Source organism: Plutella xylostella, chromosome 10, assembly GCF_932276165.1.
Source record: "Plutella xylostella chromosome 10, ilPluXylo3.1, whole genome shotgun sequence".
Taxonomy (NCBI): Eukaryota; Metazoa; Arthropoda; class Insecta; order Lepidoptera; family Plutellidae; genus Plutella; species Plutella xylostella.
Window position 1 is genome coordinate 2,862,604 of NC_063990.1, and position 23,306 is coordinate 2,885,909.

The 23,306-nt window shown below is 36.8% G+C and overlaps 1 protein-coding gene across 2 annotated transcripts in view; it reads left to right on the plus strand.

The window, feature by feature from the left end:
- LOC105388816 (nitric oxide synthase-like protein) overlaps nucleotides 1–23,306 on the plus strand; it is a 97,832-nt gene that overhangs the window by 56,629 nt on the left and 17,897 nt on the right. Inside the window, exons 1-5 of one of the 2 annotated variants that reach the window (XM_038117454.2) lie at nucleotides 15,141–15,723; nucleotides 18,014–18,150; nucleotides 18,513–18,675; nucleotides 20,643–20,734; nucleotides 22,035–22,176. In XM_038117454.2, the coding sequence (XP_037973382.2) occupies nucleotides 15,223–15,723; nucleotides 18,014–18,150; nucleotides 18,513–18,675; nucleotides 20,643–20,734; nucleotides 22,035–22,176 (1,035 nt within the window). In that variant the 5' untranslated portion in view covers nucleotides 15,141–15,222. Of the gene's footprint in view, nucleotides 1–15,140; nucleotides 15,724–18,013; nucleotides 18,151–18,512; nucleotides 18,676–20,642; nucleotides 20,735–22,034; nucleotides 22,177–23,306 lie in introns of those variants that run through there. The other variant, XM_038117455.2, reaches the window with a different exon arrangement.

Below are 23,306 nucleotides of genomic sequence, written 5' to 3' on the forward strand. Positions count from 1 at the left end.
AATCCTGCAACGACGTGATCAATGCAATACAGAAAGATGGCACTAGGTTCTGTTCAATGTAACACACGGGAAGGAAGTCTAAGTTATCAGGTGAGACTCTTTGACTTACGGACACCAAACGGCTTGTGCTGGACCATTCCGTCAGAACTAGAGGCTCTCAACAAAATGATGGTGGTTTAACACACTGCGGAATGAAGAAGCTATTAAACAAAATTAGTCTTTGCTAGGCAACTTGAAGGGACCCTTATGACAAAATTGTCAACCAGCCGTAGCAAAATCGACGATTCTAAGCTGGAGATACTCGCAGCGATCAAGGACTTCTATGCCCGATTGTACGCTTCACATGCGCAACAGCCAGAACCCCAGATGTGTAGGTCTATTGTTTTTCAATAAAGGAGACAAATTGCTCTTAAAAACCTATAGACTGATCACACTCTTGACCACATGAATAAGATGTTTATGTACATTTATAACAGTCATCACGAAACTTGATTTGATGAATTTCAGCCGCTGGAGCATGCCGGATTTCGTGGGGGTTATAGCACCGTAGAGCACATACACACAGTTCCGCAGATTATACAGAAGAAGGAAGAATATAATCGGCCTCTGTGCTTAGCTTTCGTAGACTATGGAAATTTTTACTCCGTTGAGATGTGGGCTGTTCTGGCATCCTTGCAGATATTATTATGTCAAATAGATTGACGATATATCGATGCGCTGAAGTGCCTAATGACACTGAAACGATTACTGTCAAAGTATAGAACCAGCCACAAGATTTATCCATAGGCAAAGGGGCGTGAGGGAGGAGGACGTAATTTCTCCGATACTGTTCCGTGATGAAGAATTATTTAAAACTCTGGATTGGCAAGGACTAGGCATCAATAATTATCAACAGTGAAAACATATTGTCATTATATTTTGTTAGCAATATGCACATACGTCTTTATGACATGGCGATAATTATTTGAATGCGCCCCACTGATGTTTATACGCCGTCTATACGCCTTTTTGACACGACATAAAATTATTGTTACATTGTATACGCCTTTATGTTATTTATTAATATCTTAAAATCTAGTTTACTGAAAATTTCAAAAAAATTACAGAACGTGTATTACTAGTATAGGAATCGATTGGCATGAAAAACGCAAAATCCATTTTTTGCGCATACGCCCCTCTGGCATGAAGCCCGCGAAATGTCTGTCACTTTTATATGTCCACGTCAATGACGAAAGCTTGTGATTGGTCCTTGCCACAAAATGAAGTTGAAGTTAAAGTTGATTGGTCCTTGTTCATGTCAAGTTAATGTCATCAAACTTTTTTTTTTAGGTTAGGCAGGCAACGAAAATATTTTTATTTAGAGCCTCAACGTGACTTCACTCAGGTTGTAAATATTTTGAACTTTGAAATTAAAAAAATATATTAAAACATAGAAATATTAAGAAATAAAAAAATACGGGTCATCTAAATTTGTGATATCTCCTCGAAAATAAAATAAAATCAGTAAGCATTTTATTTGAAATGTTGTCAATTGGTGAACCTTTAATTATTTCTTACTTTTTAGTGGTTTTTTGAAGAAATCGCTTTTAGCGATAAAACTGCCATTTGTGCATCACTGTTATGTTAGATTTAAGTTTTTTATGGTGTGCAAATAAAGATTATTGTTTTGTATTGTATTATCTTGCATCGGGCATGCTATCTAGCGGCTTCGAACGAATATGAATAGTTTCAAAAGTCCGTTTTAGATGTCTCTTGATGATGTGATAGTTAGCTGCTATCTATTGCAAAGATCTATTGTTTATGAGAAGGATAGCCCTATTCAGTGAATTTCTCTACCATCCTATTTTCCGAGCCGAATACAAGACACAGCTGCTTTAAGTTTTATCGTAACGAGTCTTCTCGTGCTTTTCGAGCCGAATGGTAGAGACGCTATCGCCTACAGCACGACACGTCAGGATCCGGAGTTAGCCCCCCGCGTTATTTTTACTTAGCGAGGGTAAAACTGAGGCCTAACGTAAGTGCTTTTCAGTTGAATGGGCCAGTCCAATTGCTTTTGGTAATAAACTCTGTGTGTAATGAATCTTTTAAGTTCCTGAGACACATAAGAAAATAACAAAACACGGATAGAGGTCCTATATGGACTGGAGGGTTACTCTATACTGATGAAAATCCAACAAATGAGAGGTTTTCGTGCAATATAGTCGTGTCTCAAGCAGCAGCGCTCCAAAACTAAGTTTTTCGTTATAGAGAGACCCCCCGGCGACACGTCACACGAGGAAGCAATATTCGTGAAACCGTGCATGCATGTTTTTTTTTGGAATAGATTTTCCCGAATTAACGCGTTTTGAACTGTACTGGGCTGATGATAATGATTTTAACATTGCATACTTCACTCATTATTATTGCATTGGGTTCAATATTAAATATTGCATTGCATCCCACTTGATCCGACAGTGATGTAGACTCTGAAGGTACACATTCAAATTTTAGAGCTGTCGAAACCTTAATTTCTAACTTGACTACTCGTATGTGTTCCCGTAAATATCATTTTTGTTGGCATTTTTTTTTAGTTTGACAGCTTTAAAATTATAATTCCTGGCTTCAGAATAGCTACCAGTATTTTTATTTTAGCTTCTGCGAAATTAAAACTACCTATTACTGAACACAATATTTATGGTTATTCTTTGAAAATAGTTATTATCGTTTGGCGTAGGCATATTTAGTTCTTAGTACTTAGGACGTATTTTATGTCTGACCTACATTAATAATTTATAGCAATAATAGCACCAATAACAAAAATACTTCTCTTATTCGAAATGATAAATGCTTAGGTACTCGTACCTACAATTAAATTAAAAAAACTTAAGTTAAAAATGATTATTTAATATGTACATAGGTATAAGTAAATTAAACAGCGAGAAGCGGGTTACTCGCTTGCGACTCACCTCAGACTTATCCTTCGGGCATTATCATTACGTATTTATAATTATATTTTACATACTTTTTTTAAAGCTAACGAGTGTAATTCAGGGGTCATCCTGAAAGACGTTTGTTCTACGACATTGGATAAACCACAGTACGATACGTACGATGTACATACACATCTGACACGAAAATGATCCTTCAAGAATTACAGTGCGAGAAACTTATCTGTTCCGAACTGAGCGAACTAAATTGATCCATATCTCATTACTTACTAATTAATTGTATATTGTAAAAGATTAGATGGGTTTATTAACATTACTCTTATTACTCTTAGTAATAAGGCCGCCATTTGTACCGTCTATATTGTACATTTCCTTGTGTAATTTATGTTTGTGTGTGCAATAAAGAATTATCTATCTATCTATCTATTAACACCGCAAGAGCGGTATAAAATCTTATAAAATTATGTAAGCTGTCACCGGAACAGATAAGTTTGTGGCACTGTACCTAAGAATTCACTGCAAATAATGCGGAATCATCCGAAGTGTGCTCGGATTCTTTGTATTTACTCCAGACACACTCGCTTATCTGTAACACTTTCTTCACTTAACCACGTGACTTGTTTATTGTATAAATATTGTTATTTTCTGATGGCAATGTTCATGTGATATGTTCTCTGCATATGTAATGAGAAGATAGTAGAATCATCTGACTTGATTATTAAACAGTGAATCATCAGCCAGTTTTGTAGAACAGATTATCGGGCCGTTTTTTTCTTATTGACAAACTATTTCTTTCCTAAAGTATCGCAGGCGGGGACCGACCTGACCACAACACAAGGTACCTATTTAAGTAACATTCAGCTAAATGGTGAACTCTCTGCTGGTCCCCGCCTGCGATACTTTCCATTAACATTGGGGCTTATTTTCATCTTTTTAGCGTGCAGTCGGGTTTTTTGTTTGTTTATAATTGTAAGACGTGTACGTTGCAATCAGTAAGAAAGTAGGTAAGTATTCAATTTTTCTGCATCAAAAAGTCTGTCACTGATTTGCAATCATTTCCCGTTAGGTTACCTACGTGTTACGAGAAAAATAATAATTAGTACGGCTGAAATAAAATTTATATCTATGTAACTTTTTTGGAATGTTTGTTATTTTAACCTGTGAGCACCCGAAAGCGCGATACTCGTATCGCGCAAGACACAAGAGTTTTTGATGGTGTCTCATTTCACTGGATTTAACCTGAAAGAAACAGTATTGTAATAAGTGGAGCTTATAAATGCATAGGAAGTCCCTATTCCGGCACCCCAAGACGCGGAGTCATTGTCACACTGCTGATTCAGGGTTGTGTCAGCGAGATGGGTTGTTAATGAAGGAGCTACAATTACCACTCGCTACTACACAGATATTACTCAGCATTAACTCGACGTGTGAGACCGAATAGGGACGTCTAATGAATTTTGTCTTCTGCATTAGCGGTGAAGAGGTTTACGAATGAACGGTTTGTTTTGAACACTTTGTTAGGAGGTTTGGCTAAGATGTATTAGTTCACTCCACAGAAAAACCAGTAAACTGGTTTTGTGGGTCATTATTAGGTAATTGTACTGTGTGTTTTATGATTAATAAATACATTGAAACATACAAACTCACAGGTACGGTTAGCTGCATAAGTAGCTATACACTTCTGTACCTTGTCAAACTGACAAAGTGTTAATGTTTCAATGAATGGATAGGCGGTTTGTTAGATTGACAAGGCACAAAAGTGTATTGCTACTTATGCAACTGACTGTACATCTTAATAATATTGAACCGTAATACCGTGGGAAATAATTATCTGAAGTTAGTATGCATTACTTTTTCTTTGTAGCATTATACAGCGTTTTCAGGACTAAATGAAATGAGTAGTTTTCACGTTTTAACCCCCAAGTCAAAACAAAGCGTCTTTCCCACAATGATACCTAAGATACCTGAGTATTACACAAGGGTTTTCGTAGAGGACCTAGGTATACCCAATGCATTTAAATTAGAAATTATACTTAGGGTCAATGACTGAAAAACAAAGGTACTGATAATGAAGTACTATTTATAGTAATTTATCTGATTTTAATCACATCACTAAACCTATTTAATTGTTTAGTTTTAATTCAATTACATATTTGCTAGACTAATAATAACTGGTACAGTGGGAACCAACAGTAATTACTGTAATTTAATATTATACCTTTCGAATGACATATCCAGACATTATAATGATTATATATTTTTTTAAATTTACATTATTAGCTGAAAATATTTATTTCGATCACGTATCGTTTGATCTTGATCCATTTTTACGGTCTTCTCTTTTACATATTAGACGGTGATGGTAGGTGACGTTAGATTCACCAAAATTATGTGAATTGAGATAAAAGTATTTCACTTATTTTTTTCTACTTCCATGCAGTGAGGGTTATGTGTACCTATCTGTTTTGATAGGATTTAAGCTATAATTATTTTATGGAGTACTTTACTCTAGTAATAGTACGACTGCTGTTACTACAGTGCAACAATAGATTGTGTTTATAAATACTATCTTAGCATACCTAAGCCCAAAATTACATGAGGATCAAATAATACCTACCTTTAATAATATTTATTCAATAATAGGGCTAAACAAACTGAGTTGTAGTATGAAATAAACAGTATCACCCGTATAGTAATAGCATCATCGTAGTTTTCAGTGGTAAATAAAATAGACAAATACTGTGTCTCTGTTGTCTTTTGAAGATATTCTTGTGTACCTACCTTATAGTCCTACTATTGTAAGTAGTTTAGTACTTTATCTAGTTACAGTTTAAGACTATGTGCTTTGTATAAAAATGTAGACACCAACAATTTAATGATGTGAGTGTTATTATATTTATGATAGAGACGGTATAAAATAATGAGAATCTCAGGGTTTTGAAACACTTTTTAAACTCTTGTGGGAATAGATCCGATTTACCAGGGTGTGTATAAAATAACATGGACCCCATTTAACTGTCTTTATGACATGAGAATAAGCTTCCTGTACCGGTGTAACACGTCAGCTTCTTAGCACTTACAATATCATTAGAACCGGCACCAGTTGCAATATGGGTACCTATCCAGAATCGGTTAGGTATCGATTAACTTGTATGGTTATCGGTTATTGGGTAATCGAGTACTAATATTCTTCCGCCTAATCGCTTACCGTGAGTGTTTCAAATAGTTGTCGACTTCTTGGAACAAGGGTACTGGTACTGCGATTAAAGTGAATTGAAAATGTCTGACTGTTATTTTTTACGATAAGAGAATTGTGTGAAAATATTATTATCCTGTAATACCTAAAAAAGCTATTTTTGAAAAAAATGATTTAGACAATAGTGTCTAAAATAGTAGTAAAATTTGATTTCTATGATTTGAATCAGAAAAAAGGTTGTCGTGGAGATACAAATTTATGTAAGTATTCAATTAATAAAAACGGCACACTTGTATGTTAGAACGTGGTTAGAACTGAATAAATAACAAATCTGCAAAAAAGATCCTCAGAACTTCTTACGATCAAACAGGATGAAAAAAATATTTAATTTTTTTTCTTAAAAAAACCGGGCATCAAATTTGTGTACGTTTTGCCACAAATATAATTTTTGTTAGGAGAATGTGGTTATCTCGAGCCGGCGCACACAGCAGATTATATCGCGTTGCATTACGACTAACAATTTCATTTCGGATTTATAGACGTCTACAAGATTGTCGTTTTCGTCCGCGTCATCCTGGGGGGTTACTCTATCTAAATATTAAATGAACGAACGAGTGATGTATGCTTTTGGTACGATAGAATATTAACCCGCCAGTGGTGACGTATATGTCTGTGAGACCGGGTGGTTTGAAAAAGTCGAATAACTTTCTTATTAGCCATCGATTTTTGTTGTGATTTCGGGTAGCTGCTTCATTTCCCATCCCCCACCGTCAGTCCACCCCGCGACGATGACTCGTGCGCAGGTTTCGGAGTTTTGGCGCCAACCCGGTGCGTGAGACCGGGGTCACCGACTATGTAAGTCAAATTTAAAAGTATTTTTAAAATTTTTCATTTATTTTTTTATTTTTCTTTACTATATTTTTGTTTTGTTATTATATTTTTCATTATTGAAGTATTTTTAATAGATATTTGTAGGTATATATACAAATATAAGTACTTTATAGATTTCAACAAGTTTTTATAGTAATATCAGCTAGTTTCAGCATGTCCTTGAAAATAAAGACGGAGACAGCTGGACCTTCAAGAAATGGTCAATGTTATGAATGTGGATGGTGAAATAAACAGAATAAAAAAATACATTTGTCACAAAATGTAAGAAATATTTATGTCACGAACATTTATAGTGCCGTCTTGCAGAGACTGTTTGGCTGTGGAGGAACAATGACTCTTAGTGTATTTTTTAATTATTTTTTGGTAGAAGTATAATTTTTTTTGTTATTTCTTATAAAGTTCGTAGTGTAATAAAACTATAAAAGGCAGATTTAGTTATAAAAAATAACATCATTGTTGTATTTTTATTTTTTTAAGATGATAGGTGAAAATTTATCTAAATATTAAGTGTTCTAAGTACCATCGTGAAAGGACTAATAAACGAGCCGTGATTTATGATGATGCTTTGTTTTACTGTCAAACAAATACTTATCTTTAAAATTAAACTAATTTTGGGTAGCATGTGTAGTTAATTATGTGAAAAAATAAGTTTGAAAATCCCGGTGCGTGAGACCGGCGTCACCAACGATGTAAGTCAAATTGACGTCACCACTGGCGGGTTAAGTAATTAACAAACTCAAGAACAGAAGTTACAAAGCTTATATACAAACACATAGGTAGGTACAAAAACGGCGGTCTTAACGCTAATAGCGATATTTTAAAGACAGCCTTTGGGTGGAAGAATAATTATTATCAAATAGGGTCAATGTGTACTAAAAAACTTAGTTTTTCGTTAGCTAGAGTGTCCCCTGGCTCATCTTGTTGGACGAATTGGATGGCTGAAAACTAGCGTTTGTCGAAGTGAACCATAATTTTACGTGCCTAATATGACTGATATTGTTATGTGATCCTATGAAGCCATGTTCCCAAGCGGAAATTTAAGTCATGTGTATATTTTTAGGCTCGAGTAGACAGATACAATGAAATTTATAAGTTATACCTCAGTTATACTCCGTTAGTAATAGTCAGTTGTTTAAAAATGAATCACATTAGGAGGTTTATTTCACATTATAAGGTCTCGTACCCGTCAATTCGTTATAAGCGTTCATAATTTTTTTACGTTCAACAGTGAAAAATAAATCTTAGGCTTAGTATCCCTGATCTACGGCTATTATAATGTTCTTACTTTTCAGGGTACCTACATTGATTCGGCGAGAACTTAGTCTATTCCACCCTGTTATAGCATCAATGTAAGAACTCGTAACTTACCGTCGTCGACCAAGGTGTTGAATCCACTGTTCATTAGCCTAATGCTACTTTGTTGTCTTCTCGAATTAACGCCGCGATGTAATGTCATGTCATTTGTCGTAATAATATGGCTTATTGGTGTAATTAGTTCGCTTTATACCTTTAAAAGCTTTTACTTGCAAGCTTTTAAGAATATTTAGAGTTATTTATCTTCATTAGGTATGATATTTTTTTAGGTAAAGTGACCTGAAATAATAGGTTAATTGACTAATGATGTCCTGTAGGCCCATATTCGACCATTTGCGAGTACGAGAAGACTGGATAATCCCCGAATAGTGTTTGTAAAGTGCACACAAATTCAAAAGCCTTTATTATCATTACCTAGTTTCAAGAAAAATAAGCAGAATGAAACAGTTCAATTTCTAAGCCACAGATTAAGAAAGATTAGATACTGCGAACTGAGGACCGTATTTACTGAAGAAAGGATGATCCCTATCGCTATCGTAGAAAGAATAATATTGTGCGGTCTGGCCAAGAACAATATGAAAAATAAATAAGCAGTTTTGCAGTGTTTAGCCGCTTTTCGTTTAAAAGAAAGAAATGGGTACATTTGTACGTTTAATTAGTCAAAATGTCAAAAAGATAAACACGAGATTTGAGTTGAAAATGTTGTAAGGTGAAAACTGAATATACGAGCATATTAGAATAACTTCCCAATGTTTACATTGTCTACTGACTGGAATACTTGTATTAGTTACTTATAACAAAATTATTCTTAAATATTTACATGTACCTACATACATACATTAGGTTATATACCTATAAATATACCTAGAGTCCGTGCAGTAGTCCAGCGCATAGCAAGCATGCATGATAAACTTTTTTATTAATACCAGGCACGAGCGAACCGCTCTCTTTGATGCAGTCTTTACACATCCACCGTGAAGTTGGTAATCGATGAGCTAATATTGGCCGGTAATCACGGCAATCTGTTGCTGACGTCAGATCGGTGTCTGAACTGAAGTGCCTGAGTGCTGAGATTAGGCGATACGAGCGTTGGGGTAGGTTGCCGAGAAAAGATCGGAATTGCGAGAACGGGGAAACGTAACACAATTAAAAGTGATTGTGTTTGGAGTAGGATTTATAAAATGTATTTTATAGAAGGTGTATTCTATAGGAAGGGACTAAACTAACTATACTGTGTCCATTATATTATTGTTTTTTGACATTCGAAATCCCATACATATTTGACGACTGCAAAGGAAAACCAACTTTACTTACAAGACATAAAGAAACGTCTAAAATACAATAACATAGTGGCAGCTCTATAATCGGACATTATTTATAATAATACCGAGGGATGTCATCCAGAATCCAGATAAAATATGAATTTTATTTATATGCATATAATAAATTTGGGTACATTTGCATCCCAACTGTGTAGAATACTGCAGCAGAATTACTAAATCAATTCTCACACTGCATTTTGCGTGAATTGTATGAACGTACATAATAATATAATAATGGTGCTTTTTTTTCGCCTAAACATGAGAAAAGTAGTCAGGAGGTTAGCGAGGGCGCTGCCGCTGTCTATTTATCTCAGGAAACCTGCGAAGCTTGAGTGCAAAAGTTTACCTCTAGTTTTCAATATTTTCTGTATCAAGTTGTACGAAGGCGTCCGATCTCAAAGTCGCCTCTCCTGGCGATGTCGCCGGCATGTTCCCGGCTCGTAATTAATATCCAGTCGATATCTCAAAGGTTATCGGCATAAATATTCAGTGAGGCATCTTGGCGGACGATTCTGGTAATAACTCTTGCCACTGCAGGGGCTAGTGTCGCACTGATGGATAATGTGTGTCGATGTTGTTCTAGTAGAAGACACTATTAGAAAGGTATATTACATGTTATCATTACATATTAACTATGCAAAGTATATTACATAATTTTTAGGTACAAAGGGAAAAATCTGAAATAGCTTTCAAGAAAAAGTTGATAGATAGATAGATAGATAGATATTCTTTATTTGTACACAAAAAAATGGACAAAAATTACAAAAAAAAAACTTAATCTAACACATATGACAAATGGCGGCCTTATCGCTAAAAGTAAATTAGGTTTTCATTACTTTAGGGCTACCAGCAGCTAATTATAAAAATAAACTTATTTATTTTCCCCGATGCCAAGTTAGTTTTGTTGTTCTCTACATTAGTGTAACAGTACCTGTATGCCTGTAACAGCAGATTACTTAAAAGCTCTTACAAGTTTACTGCTAGTCTCCCAACGGGGTCGTACCTCGCGTCCCGTACTAGAATCGCTTCCCTCGATATATTTTATCGGTAAGCTGTCTATTAGTTCAGGCTGCGGTAATGAGACGGGGCTTGCCAATTTAAATAACTACTTGGAGGTTAGCTGTTTCAATTTATCTTGATAAAATTAACGGTTGTAAAAACTGTTGATGAAGATAGTGGGCTAGTGATAGGGTAGCTGTTTTAGGTTAGTATTTACACGGGAGCTAGGCTGGCTGAGCAGATGTTAGGGTTGAAGAAAGACACCACTCAAGAAAGCCACGTACAGGAGCTTTCCCCCCTCTCAGAATATAATAGAATACAATACAATTCTTCGTCTTCTTCTTTAATCCCGTTACTCCTCCGAGAAGTCTGGCTGACACCAGGCGCTTCCATCCTTCTCTGTCGTGGGCCAGCAAGTTGAGCTCTGGCCACGACTTCCCTTTCTCTTGGGCCTCGCTGTATATGGACCGCTTCCAAGTATGAGCTGGTCGACCGGGTCGCCTTGAACCGCCTTGGGGTTTCCATAGTAGGGCCAATTTCGGGATATGGTCATCAGGTCTTCGCAGTGTGTGGCCCAGCCATCGCCATTTCCGCTCTTGGATGTCTATGTCTATAGGCTTGTACAATAGAATTGTACCCTACTTACCCTACCCTTTTCTATTCTATTCTATTCTGAGGGGGAGGAGTGAGGTAGCTATAGCTACTGAAATTTACTACTTAGGGCGAGTATAACAATAAAGCTAACTGAACAAAGTTCGGTAAAGTATGAAGGGAAAAAACGTTTAAACACAACGAAGTTAAAACAAAAGCGCAGAAGTTTGAAACAATGCGCTCGTAATCCGAAGTATTTAACAAAATGAGAGGATATCATAATAAACGTTACATAAATCCTCAAACAAAAGTATTAAAATTAAATATAACTGAAAAAACGAAGCATACTTCGCTTTATGGGTTTCAAAAGAATCGCGGCCCTTTGAACTTAATTTAAACAATGTAGAGATAGCAAGTCCTTACACAAAATTGCAAAATACTTACTAATGATTAGGTGTGCTATTAATGTCACTGGTAATCTGGTAACTCAAAACTATTGACGATTTTACCTTTTAGTTAAATAACATACACAAATAATATACCTACACTCAAGCTCACGGGCAATGAAAAAGTTTCACTCACAAAATGCCGACACCAAACGAAATAAATTTTTTCAAACACATAGGTAATTTAAATTTTTTACTAAATAAAAAAAAAACTTTTTACTAAATAATACCGTTTTTAGTTGGTAATAATTCTGATGCTCTGTTAAATGTATTTTAATGTTGCAGAAGTCGTCATTAAGCTAGCCTTTTCCGTTTAGGAGCAATTTGGTACTTTTCTCATTGGAACCTTTTCATTGCCCGTGAGTGTATTATGCTCACAACTCTAATCAGTCAGAGGTGACTCGCAAGCGACGTCACCCGCTTTTCACTGTACATTTGTACTCACGTGATAGGTCTCAATCCGTATCGCCGTTACTGAAATAATTTGCTAAAAAGCAAAACATAAATTGTATTTTTTGCCCGGTTTTCTCCAATTCCAAATTGGGCGAGTTTTTGTGCTGACCCTATTATGTGAGCAGCGGGAGGCAGATGAGTTCATTGTTTGTTCGGTTCATGTTCCACAGACCCTCACTAGGCGGTGCGCGATGTGGCCACGAGAATTAACTTTGTATATCCTGTACCTGAGTATCTATCGCGAACTTGTTTTGACAACCATTTGTGGATTAAAAAGTTATTCAAAACATTAAAAAAAATTGAGCTTGACACTAATTATTTTGTAAATGTTTTTTTGTTTTGACTTCGTGATAGAGCCCCTGAACTTTGCAATTTAACAATAACTATCAAAAAGTACATTGAATTTTGTCGCTCCAATCGGCAGGAAAGGAACTCGCCATTCTCTGTAATTTTCATAAGTAATGTATATTTCAACTCTGAAAGCCCGTTAAAACAACCGTTTAAACACATTATAATATGAGAAGAAACAAAAGTGTTGCTACAAAATGACTTGTGCCGTACGGTATGATTTTGAATGTTATTTACTATTTTCTCACAAATGTATTGAAAAACGTCGTGTGATACTAGATCGGAAGGTCATCACAATCCCTCACTTTACTGCGGGTCGTGGAAACATTACTCAAAATCAAAAAATCAAAATCGTTTATTGTTCAATTATATCAATCGTACAAGTTGCAAGGGCCCCTGTACTAGGTGACAAACCTGTGTTACTGGGTACCCCGCCCATCCCTACATGACAACCATTTTATAATTGAACATTTTTACATAGGTACTTATTTCTAATTAAATGGTGTAAAGCTTACTCCAACTTGACTTTACCCCTTTCCGCTATCGTATCACCGCTTCTTTCAAGGCCCTAAATAAAATTAATCAGGAGGATAAGTAGGTTTTTGTTAGAGCAACCTAGGAACTTAGGATGAACTGTTACTAGATTTGGGGAACAACAGCGGATCTTCTTATTAGGATAATTCAGTTCGCCAATGTTTGGTAATTATACAGGGTGATGCAAATGTGGTATTTGTTAGTAAGCCGAGAAAAGGACAAGTGAGTCACGTGGTCATTCTGAACGACTTTTGTAGGTAATACCACTTTTAAAATTTGTGAAAAAAAATATCTACTCTCTATAGAGAAAACTTACGTTGCCAATAAAATTTCTATTTACTTTTTTTTTAACAAAAGTTGTTCAGAATTATCTACTTACCCCGTTTTGGCTTACTTACTTACCTTTAACACCCTGTTCATTAAAAGATGTTTAGCTTGTTGTCTCAAAGGAGCTAGTCAAACGCTAGTACCTACACTACATATATTGTATAAACGTTTGTGTGATTCGGTAACTATGCAATTGATGACAATAACACAATCACAAGCGAATAATCGGTTAATTAACTAAATAGTCGTATTAACACTAAATATGTGGTACAATCCGTAACCAAAGGGGTTAAATTTTCCAGAATATTGTACGGCAAATTATTATTGGCCTTGCTGAAAACAGAAATCAATAATCAACTGAAAAGTTGGTTATTGGTTGATAAGCAAGTCTGAGAGAAATGTCAACTTTAAGTTTTTTTAAAGCAACTACTCATAAAAAAAATCTATGAAAAAAAAGTATATATCAACTCGTGAGAGTAAATTATTGATATTTTATTGTTTACTCTATTTTGCCAGTGCGGATTGCAGACATCGGCGTATTTAGACGCTACTTGCACTACAATTTAATCTGACATCAACATAAGACGTTTATAGGTCCAGATATAACTAGATAGAGAATCTGGTACACAACAGTAGTCATATGACTTCACTACATAAACACAACACCAGACATGAAACAGTCTAATCATTGGTCGCGTGATATTTGGTTTGTGGCGTAACTAATTATTTAAAATGCAAATATTAGATAAAATTTAAGCTTAAAACAAAAGACACTGTACCTAATCGCTAACGGATGTAGGAATAAGGATTTAGGTCCGTACTCTACCAGTGTGGAGAGGTCCAAAGCGGAGACGAGAAGATATGTTTTTCAGCCGACCGAAGCTGGCTCCCTATCGCAAACTTAATTGTTTAGACAACGATTTTCGGATTCAAATTGTATTGAATTTGACATTAATTACTACGTAACTTTTACGTTGTTTTGAAGATACTCGCCGTACTCGCGGTAAAACGGAGAGCGGTGAACTCAAGTCGTACGTCACTCGATACGTCATAATATTCCACGCTTCTATCGATACGCGACTTAGACCAACTACAAAATACGCGACATACAAATAAAACACATCTTCGCTTAGCAATTTTACTGGACCTTAGCGGAGATGAGATAAGGAAATAAATAAATTAGAATGGTTATTGAAAAATCTTCTAATTAGTGACGACCGAATGGCGTAGTGGTTAGTGACCCGACTACTGAGCCGAAGGTCCCGGGTTCGATTCCCGGCTGGGGCAGATATTTGTTTAAACACAGATATTTGTTCCCGGGTCTTGGATGTGCCCGTAAAATGGCAATAGACCCGCCCCCTATTACATTGGGACTAACATAACACTCTGGCGAAAAGTGGGTGCAGCAATGCATCTCTGCCTACCCCGCAAGGGAGTACATTAGTACAAGGCGTGAGTGTGTGTGTGTGTCTAATTAGTAAACCGCCATGTGACATTTTTTGTCATGGTGAAAGGATTTGCCAATCTTCGTTTTCGCAGGGAGAACTGTAAGGACGTTAATGCACCCACCACAGGCTATTTATTATAACGGGGTTTCTGATTTTGATATTTGAAACTGAAGATTCACCTTACACTTATTAATCCACCAAAATCCCACCCAATTCACCTGTATTGCTTAATAAATCAAAACTAACAGGACAATAACATTTGTATTTAAACAACTTATGCAAATAAAGATTTATGTAAACAAGTCACCTTTGAGTGATAACGTCTCATATATACTTCGGTCAAATGTTACTTCTGTTAGTGCGCCCGCGCCGCGCGTGCGCATAATTTAATTAGAAAAAAACATCATCAGTTTTTTCTTCATAAAAATGCCTCCCGGTATTCAAATAACCGAAACGGTGATCGATAATTCCGTAGAAATTATCGATTCAGAGCTGATAGTGGAGGAAATACAAATAAAATCGTGCCCTATCGATCACGACATCGGATCATTTTCGATAGTTTTGAAAGAATCTAATGCCACAACTAATGACACAGTATGCAGTCCTACACTAAATGGGAAAGTGGATACAAATGGCGATGTTAAAAAAGATAGTTCATATGTACAGAATTATAAGGAAGTATCATTGGCTGTTGCAAAAGATTATTCTAAATTAAATGGAACTGATGAACAGAAACCCATGATTAATGGAGATTCTACGAAAACTATAGCAGAAAAGAATATAGAAGAAGATAAAGCAGTTGTGATCGCAAAGAAAGAACCCGCTAAGAAACCAGTGCGCAAAGTTACACGCCCAAAAGTGTTGAAGAATTTAGAATCGCACAATTATCTATACGACCGTTTGTACGATTCTACCTGTCCGCGAGTGGTGAGTTTCATTATTCATTTAAGGTTAACCCATTCCCACTAGTGCCGCTAATTGAAAAAAAACATAGCTTTCGTTTTAAAGTGTTTTCCACAAAACTGACACGTTATGCTAACTCTCTTCATGCTAATTCCAATTTTCAGAACTTACTTTCCCCTAGAAGCCTTAGTTGTCTCCGCCAAAAACGCATTTTTTTGCGTTAGTTTCTTTATCAAACCACCTAACGAGCCACGAGCGGTTTTTAAAATTATCCTTAGACCTTAAATAGACTTTCATTTTTATTATAGCGAACTTATGACTACCATTGTAGGTAGCCTAACATTTTTTTATTTGGTTAATTTACTTAAAAAATCTGCCCTGTAACAACATTATTAACTTTTTATTTGTTTTTTTTCGAACCTAAAAAAGTATGTTGATTTACAACAAAAATATATTTTTTAACTTCTGCTGTATGCCAACTGTACCAAACATGACAAATAGTCACATTAGAGCTGATATCATTGTACGTGAGTTTTGCTCTATTTGGCAGCAGAATTTATTATTTAGTGTTACCCTGAGAGCAACTATATTGACATTACCGACCGACAACCTTCGGAATTCTTTTTACTTATACTATGGCATAACATTGACGATAGTGGTACATACCTACATACAATTTACAATACATATCTATTCTCTATTTCCCTAGATCACCACTCCGATATACCTTAAAGCTTAAATACAAGTCTATGAAAAATGTACTCGTTTCAAATCGGACAAAAAATATAACAAAGTAATCTCCTGGCAAATAAAATAAGCCTTTATTTTGACAAATATGTAGTACTCCCGCGTTGTTTAATTTGCATAACAGATAAACTATCTAATTAGTAACTGATGTGTTATCAATTATTTATCATGACGACATAAACATATATTTAAGTATAGGTGTTTGATAATAGGTTATAATTATGTGTTCAATTATAAGGCGATCATGATCGAACAGCATAAGGCTCCCGGGCTTACCGACTTCGGGTAATTTAACACAATACATGATACCATACTGGTTATAAATTGATTAATTCTGGATTTCAAGGGAAAACTGGCTTTATCGCGAGTCTCTTTGTTCTTATAAGGGTTTCCCTACGTACCCAAAAGATGCGAACGAGCTTGGTTCGACATATCGATATGCAATAACTTAATGATAACTTTTGAAACTACGAATCATGGCTAATACCTATATTTTACTTGAAACTGATTTTTAACGGGTACTTTTGTAGTCAATCCTTAAAAAATCTACTTCTATGCTTGTGAAATCCGTATAACATCAATCTTACCTCGCATTATGACAACCCGTCCACCAAAAATGATTAAAACTTGTAAAATTGTAAACAACATCCAAGTTAGCCTTTACAATCACAATGCCGAGGTACGTAGATCCGATACGGTGATACGGCCTGCGCCAAGCCGGGCCAAGACACTCCATGTATCATCCTGTATCATCATATCGACGATGCGAAGTTTAACGGGTAGTTTAAAGGGTGCGAGGCGCGAGCGGAAAATTCAGGAAATGGAGAAGTGTATTTACTTCTCAATATAATAGTAGGTAGCTACTATTATAAACGAAAAACTAAGTTACCTCAATTTTCTAAGCCACGTCAACGTAGTAAATATAGTAGGTATTTTACTATTTTCTAAAAGTTTATTTTAATTTTGCAATATTTATTTATCATGTTTGTTAGATAACGACTATTTAATCAATATTATTCAAATTTTGAAAAAAGCGGCGATTATACGACCATTCATTAAAAAAGAACTACGTTTAATGAGTATCATAAAAATCCTATGAGGTAATAAACCTTTTAATTTTTTTACTGACAATTTCTTTTGGTGCATTCAAATCAAATGCATATCTGCCTTTTTACATTATTCCCACCGTGTGGCCCCAAGCAGTTTGAAAGTTGCGAAAACTTGCAGCGAAAACGTATCCAATCTGTGAATAATATCGTGTTCTGAGAAATGAGGCGCAATAATGCTACTTAAATTGCGTTTAGAAGATACCTAGACTATCAGTTGCATTACGAAAAAATATATTAGGCAATTGGCCTTTTATCTTAATTTCGTAATATGGTGGCGCCCAAAAATGCGTCGCCTTTATCTTACAATATAGTTTATTGAAAATATTTTTAATCAAATTACTGTCACTTGTTTTGTAATACTTTCAATTCATACATTACACCGCGCTCAACATCTATTCCCATTTTTTTACAACCCACATTTCTTAAACATTCCCGCTTAAGACATTTCACCTCCGCAGCCGAACCTGTGCAACGAGCGGACATGCCTGGGAAGCGTGATGGCGATCCCGGGCCGCGGGGACGTGGCTCGGGAGAGGGACGAGGTGCTGAGCGACGCTAAGGACTTCTTCGGACAGTACTTCGCTTCTATACGGAGGTAAGTTGTGTGTTTTTGCCCTGTAGGATCTGCATAGGGTTTCCCTTGGAATAATAATCCTGGTAGTGTTTGCATTTTAAAAGATGGAAAGAAAGACAGAAAGAAAGAAAGTTTACTTTAGAAGAGTAAGAAAGAAAAAAGTTTGGTGCCAGTTCAGTCAGTCACCGCTTTAACTATAGGATCTGTCAAGGGCAAAACGCTGCTCAAACGTGCGTGATCCATATTAATGAAAAGGCTTAATACGTATACAGTTACCTACAACCATAGCATAACGTGGACTCGGGATGCCTACGACTGTCCAGAACAAAGATTTACCATAACTGAAAAACTGAACTTTGATTCTAATAAGCAATTTCCTGCAGAGCCAACACCCCCGCGCACGAGGCCCGATGGAAGACGGTCCAGGAAGAAGTCGCGAGCACGGGCACCTACCAGCTCACCACCACCGAGCTGGTGTTCGGAGCCAAGCTGGCCTGGAGGAACGCCTCCCGCTGCATCGGCAGGATACAGTGGTCGAAGCTCCAGGTGAGTCGATGTTGAAGAAGTGTCTTGGTTTTCCGCTAGATGTCGCTGTGCTCGGTGGATTTATGGATCGCGAGATCTAAATAGTTTTTACTTTGTCGGGCATAATTTGATCAGATTAGCAAGAAGAAATGGGACCTGGGATTGCATTCAGGTTTTGTGTGCTCATGAAGAAAAGTTAGAGCTTTAAATTTTATACATATAGGTACTTATACTCAATTAAATATTAGAACGTATAATAAAATGTAGTACCTAGTTTCCGATCAAATATCTTAATTTTGCTTAGGCAGCTTAATAAGTACGACTGAGCGATTTTTTCCTGGTACAGCAGTTAGATCACTCAATGTCAAAACTGTGAGTGGTCTTCGACTCATTACATCCCCTCACAAATAGAGTTATCTCCCAATTTTCTGCCGGCCTAAATAAACATGTAGGTAAATACTAGCACCACGTAACGAAAGTTAATCAATTTATTAAGTTGGAATTGCAAATATGAAACCGTGCCAGAAAACGCCAAAACATCGTAACGTGCCCTCTAAAATTACATCGTGTCAACATTCCGAAACCATTTTCCCCCAAATACGCAGACGGCCAATCTGATTAAGTAGCGTAATTATAAAATGTGTTCGACGCAGAGGACTGAGCTGACGGCCTCCAAATGCTGATTTGATTCAACCTCAGCTGCCGACGCGACTGAATGAATGAACGAACGAACGAATTAATGTTGTTACGTCACAGATAAGCCGCCGCCGAAGAGGCGATTGAATAATTAGAAAGAAATTGCTCGTTTTTCTTCGCTGATGGCTTTTGGAATGCTAGTTTCAGTTGGTTGTTTTAGCAAAGCGGCTAAGCCGAAACAAAATATATTTTGTAAAAGCACAAAAATGCAAGGAACCAGCCAAGATTAAAATCAATTACGCCTTCCCACGTCGAGTGGCGCATAACCGGCGAAGAATGGGCTAAATGAATTTGCCGTCCCGTCACTAATGAGAAAACTCTTATTTCATTGTGAAAGAAAAAAAGTGGCAATTAAGCTGTAGTAGTGTTCTCTTCAGTTGTTTCGTCTGACGGCATTATGTCATAGTAAAACAAACTATGTCATTGTCCGGGCTATTCCGCAACAGCTTGCTTTGCTTTTTGTGATCGCGGGGTTTACTCGGAGACTGACAAATGGGACTGATGTTAATTACAAGGCATAACTAATTTGCGCAGTTATTTATGGGCGAATTTTAAATAAAGTTGTTTATTATGATTATGATAAAGCCTGGTTGAGTTCCGAGGACAATAGAGGAAGAATGATCTGTTGCCTCATGATGACCTCGATTAAAGCATGACTAAGTATGTACATACTCTGCTTCTGTTAAAACATGAACGCGAATGTAAACTTATTCGACGTGTCGTAAAATTCCTGCACGATAAGAATATAAACAAAGCAGCATGTACTAGCCACTAAGATAAATATTGCAATGAATAGCTACTGCTACGATTATTTTGTAAGAGTGTAGTGTTTATATGATAATTTATGGAAATGCAAAACGCCCTCGCTATCTGTAAAAAAATCTACTAAGTATGTAATATTTTTGTTAGCGTTAAGTGACCAAGACCACAGATTAAACACTAGGTACCTATCTACTGTAAAAGACCATTTGTACTCCTTTTACACCGTATTAAATCGTAGCAAATTGTTTAAGCTGGTATTTTAATCGATAAATTACCTTAATTTTTACAAAATCTGTTAACAAGAGGTTATCAGTCTGCAATGTATGTAACTGTAAGTAAATAAATGATAATGATAATGGGTCATTGCAAAATCACACTCATGGTATTCATGACAACTATAAAAGTTGGACTGTACAAGTCAATCTAAGCCCACCGCACCGTCTACAGAGTACAGATGTGTCTGTCCACACATTTTGTCTACAGATTGCGTCTGTCCACACATTTTGTCTACAGATTGCGTGTGTCCACAGGTGTTCGACTGCCGGCAGGTGACCACCACGAGCGGCATGTTCGAGGCCCTCTGCAACCACATCAAGTACAGCACCAACAAGGGCAACATCAGGTACAATATCCAATATTTTTATTCTATACTTTATTAAAATTGATTTTATTCAGGAATTTATTCAGGGTTGGTATAAACCAAAATGGGAGGGTTTTTCACGAATTTAGAAAACTGGTAAAACAATAATGGGCTGAGTCACAACTTTTGGCTTTCTTAACTCCCTAAAATTTTGTTGTTTACAAAAACGAGAATAGTTTGATTTTTCAAAAGATTCATGACAGTTTAATGCTAAACGCTGAATTAAAAAAAATATACAGTTTCTACAACTTGCACTATAAGTAGATCTATACAACGCATATCACGAATTCATGACATATAATCAGATATTTAAGCCATTGTCATTCCACTTCCACATCCAATCTACAGATTGATATCATCGATAGAGACAAGGGTAGAACCTGTCACTTAACCATGACCTGCCCATCAGAAAGCAAAATCAATCTAGAGATTGTTGTTCCGTTCGAATTTCAAGACATAAAATATGTCTGAAAATAACATATAGAGCAAAATAAAATACTCAGAAAATAACAGGTGCTTACTTATATACCTACTTTAGAAATATTCGTGCAATTTATTCAACTAATTCCTTTGGTTTTATTCTTACAATAAATAAATAGAGTAAAACAGTATTTTAATAATTAACAACTGTAGGTGTAGACACAATATTTGTAGTTTTGAACCCCTAACGAAAGCAGTGTCGTTTATATTTCGAGTCAACCTTATCTAAACAACTGCAGGCACCCAGGTTCTAATGCATTGCTGAATTTGTACAGTTGTACAAACTGCATGTTTGTCCCCAAATACAACAGCGACAACTAAATGGCAGCGGCACATAAAGGCTGTATTGAAACATCAAATCCGGAAACTGCCGAGTGTGTAATGCGAGCTCGGCACACAAACACTGCTTTTGAAACTTTAAGTTTACTGAAACTTTCAATTGTAGTACCTACCTCAGACTGTAGGTTCACCGGCACACCTAGTGTGTTCCTAGAGTGTTGGTTCAGATTCCCAGAACAGATAATTATGTCAGTTTTAACGCTGCTGTTTTACTTAGGACATAGCCCATGAAAATAAGGCTGAGGCCACACGAGCATAATTTTGTGAGTTGTGCGCGCCAGAAAAGTGTGCGCGGGGACGAGTGGGGCGGAGAAGTTACTCACTCCCCTCGTCCCAGCGCACACTTTTCTGCCCCGCACAACTCTAAAATTACGCTCGTGTGGCCTCACCCTAATACATAATATGTGGTCCTTTCACCCAATATAAAGAGTGATCCATAATTAACATTCCATCTCCCCAACAGATCAGCGATCACAGTGTTCCCGCAGCGCACGGACTGCAGCCACGACTACCGCATCTGGAACAGCCAGCTCATCAGCTACGCCGGCTACCGGCAGCCGGACGGCAGCGTGCTGGGGGACCCCATGCACTGCGAGTTCACTGAGGTAAAGAAAGAAAGAAAGAAAAAGATTTTCATTTGTTCCCAATAATATACAGAAAAATAAACGAAACTAATAATACTTGAACAAAAAGGGGCAGACTCAGCATCTGCTACGCGCTGCAGGTACGTGTCTTCGTCAGTTTACCTAGCATGGAACGTGGGATGGGCACGGCAAGAGATTTCCGTCGCACTCGCAATACGTTGTAGCGATCTTTGTGTCGTAAATATTTGCTGCGATTGGTCAATCGTGCCTCTGGCCTCTTGTTGCGGGTATGTCAAGATAAGGCTGCGCGATGATTGGTCCGTTAAACCTCAGCCACGACTACTGCATCTGGAACAGCCAGCTGATCAGCTACGCCGGCTACCTGCTGGGGGACCCCATGCACTGCGAGTTCACTGAGGTAGGTGTCTTCGTGAGTGTACCTAGAATGGGGTGCTAGACGTTCACGCCAAGATGTGGCAAAAGTTTTTCGTCAAGGCCGCGCGTTGTAAGCGATCATGCCGTAAATTTTGCCACGTTTTGTCACGTGCATGTTGCGCCCCGTGCTATCACTATTCAGGATGTTTCTGTGTCAAATCAGACAAGATGACGTTGTGAGACGATCGTAGTGGTAGGTTCTCGTGACTGATCACTAAAGTGTGCATAAAGTAATAAGTGATTTTGAAAATCTGTGTTCGTCGAAAGGACGATTTAAATCATTCAACAGGTTGTGACAGTATACCTATAATTATTACAACAATTTCAATCGTGAAAATAATGCCTGGAGGGTCTATGATTATTGATACACTATACGCAATTTACACATTGAGGTCTCCTGCCTCGTGCCATTGAATCAGATTCTCAGTCATTCGAGACAAAAGCTGCAGGGTTACTCTATACTGACGAAAAACTAACGAACGAGAGCTGTCGTGCAATAGGCACGTTAATACAATGTGATAGTGACTTAGTTTTTCATAATAAAGAGTAACCCCCCCGAAGCGTAAAATGCTAACGAAAGTTGAAAGTTAGGTTCCAACAGAATTCGACATTTGTGATGCAAAAGTATTCAGGAAAAGTTTGGTACCGTTTTACGCTTGGTATTTTACAGCTTTTAATTCATAGTATTATTTTTTTATTGCCTTACTGAGTTATTT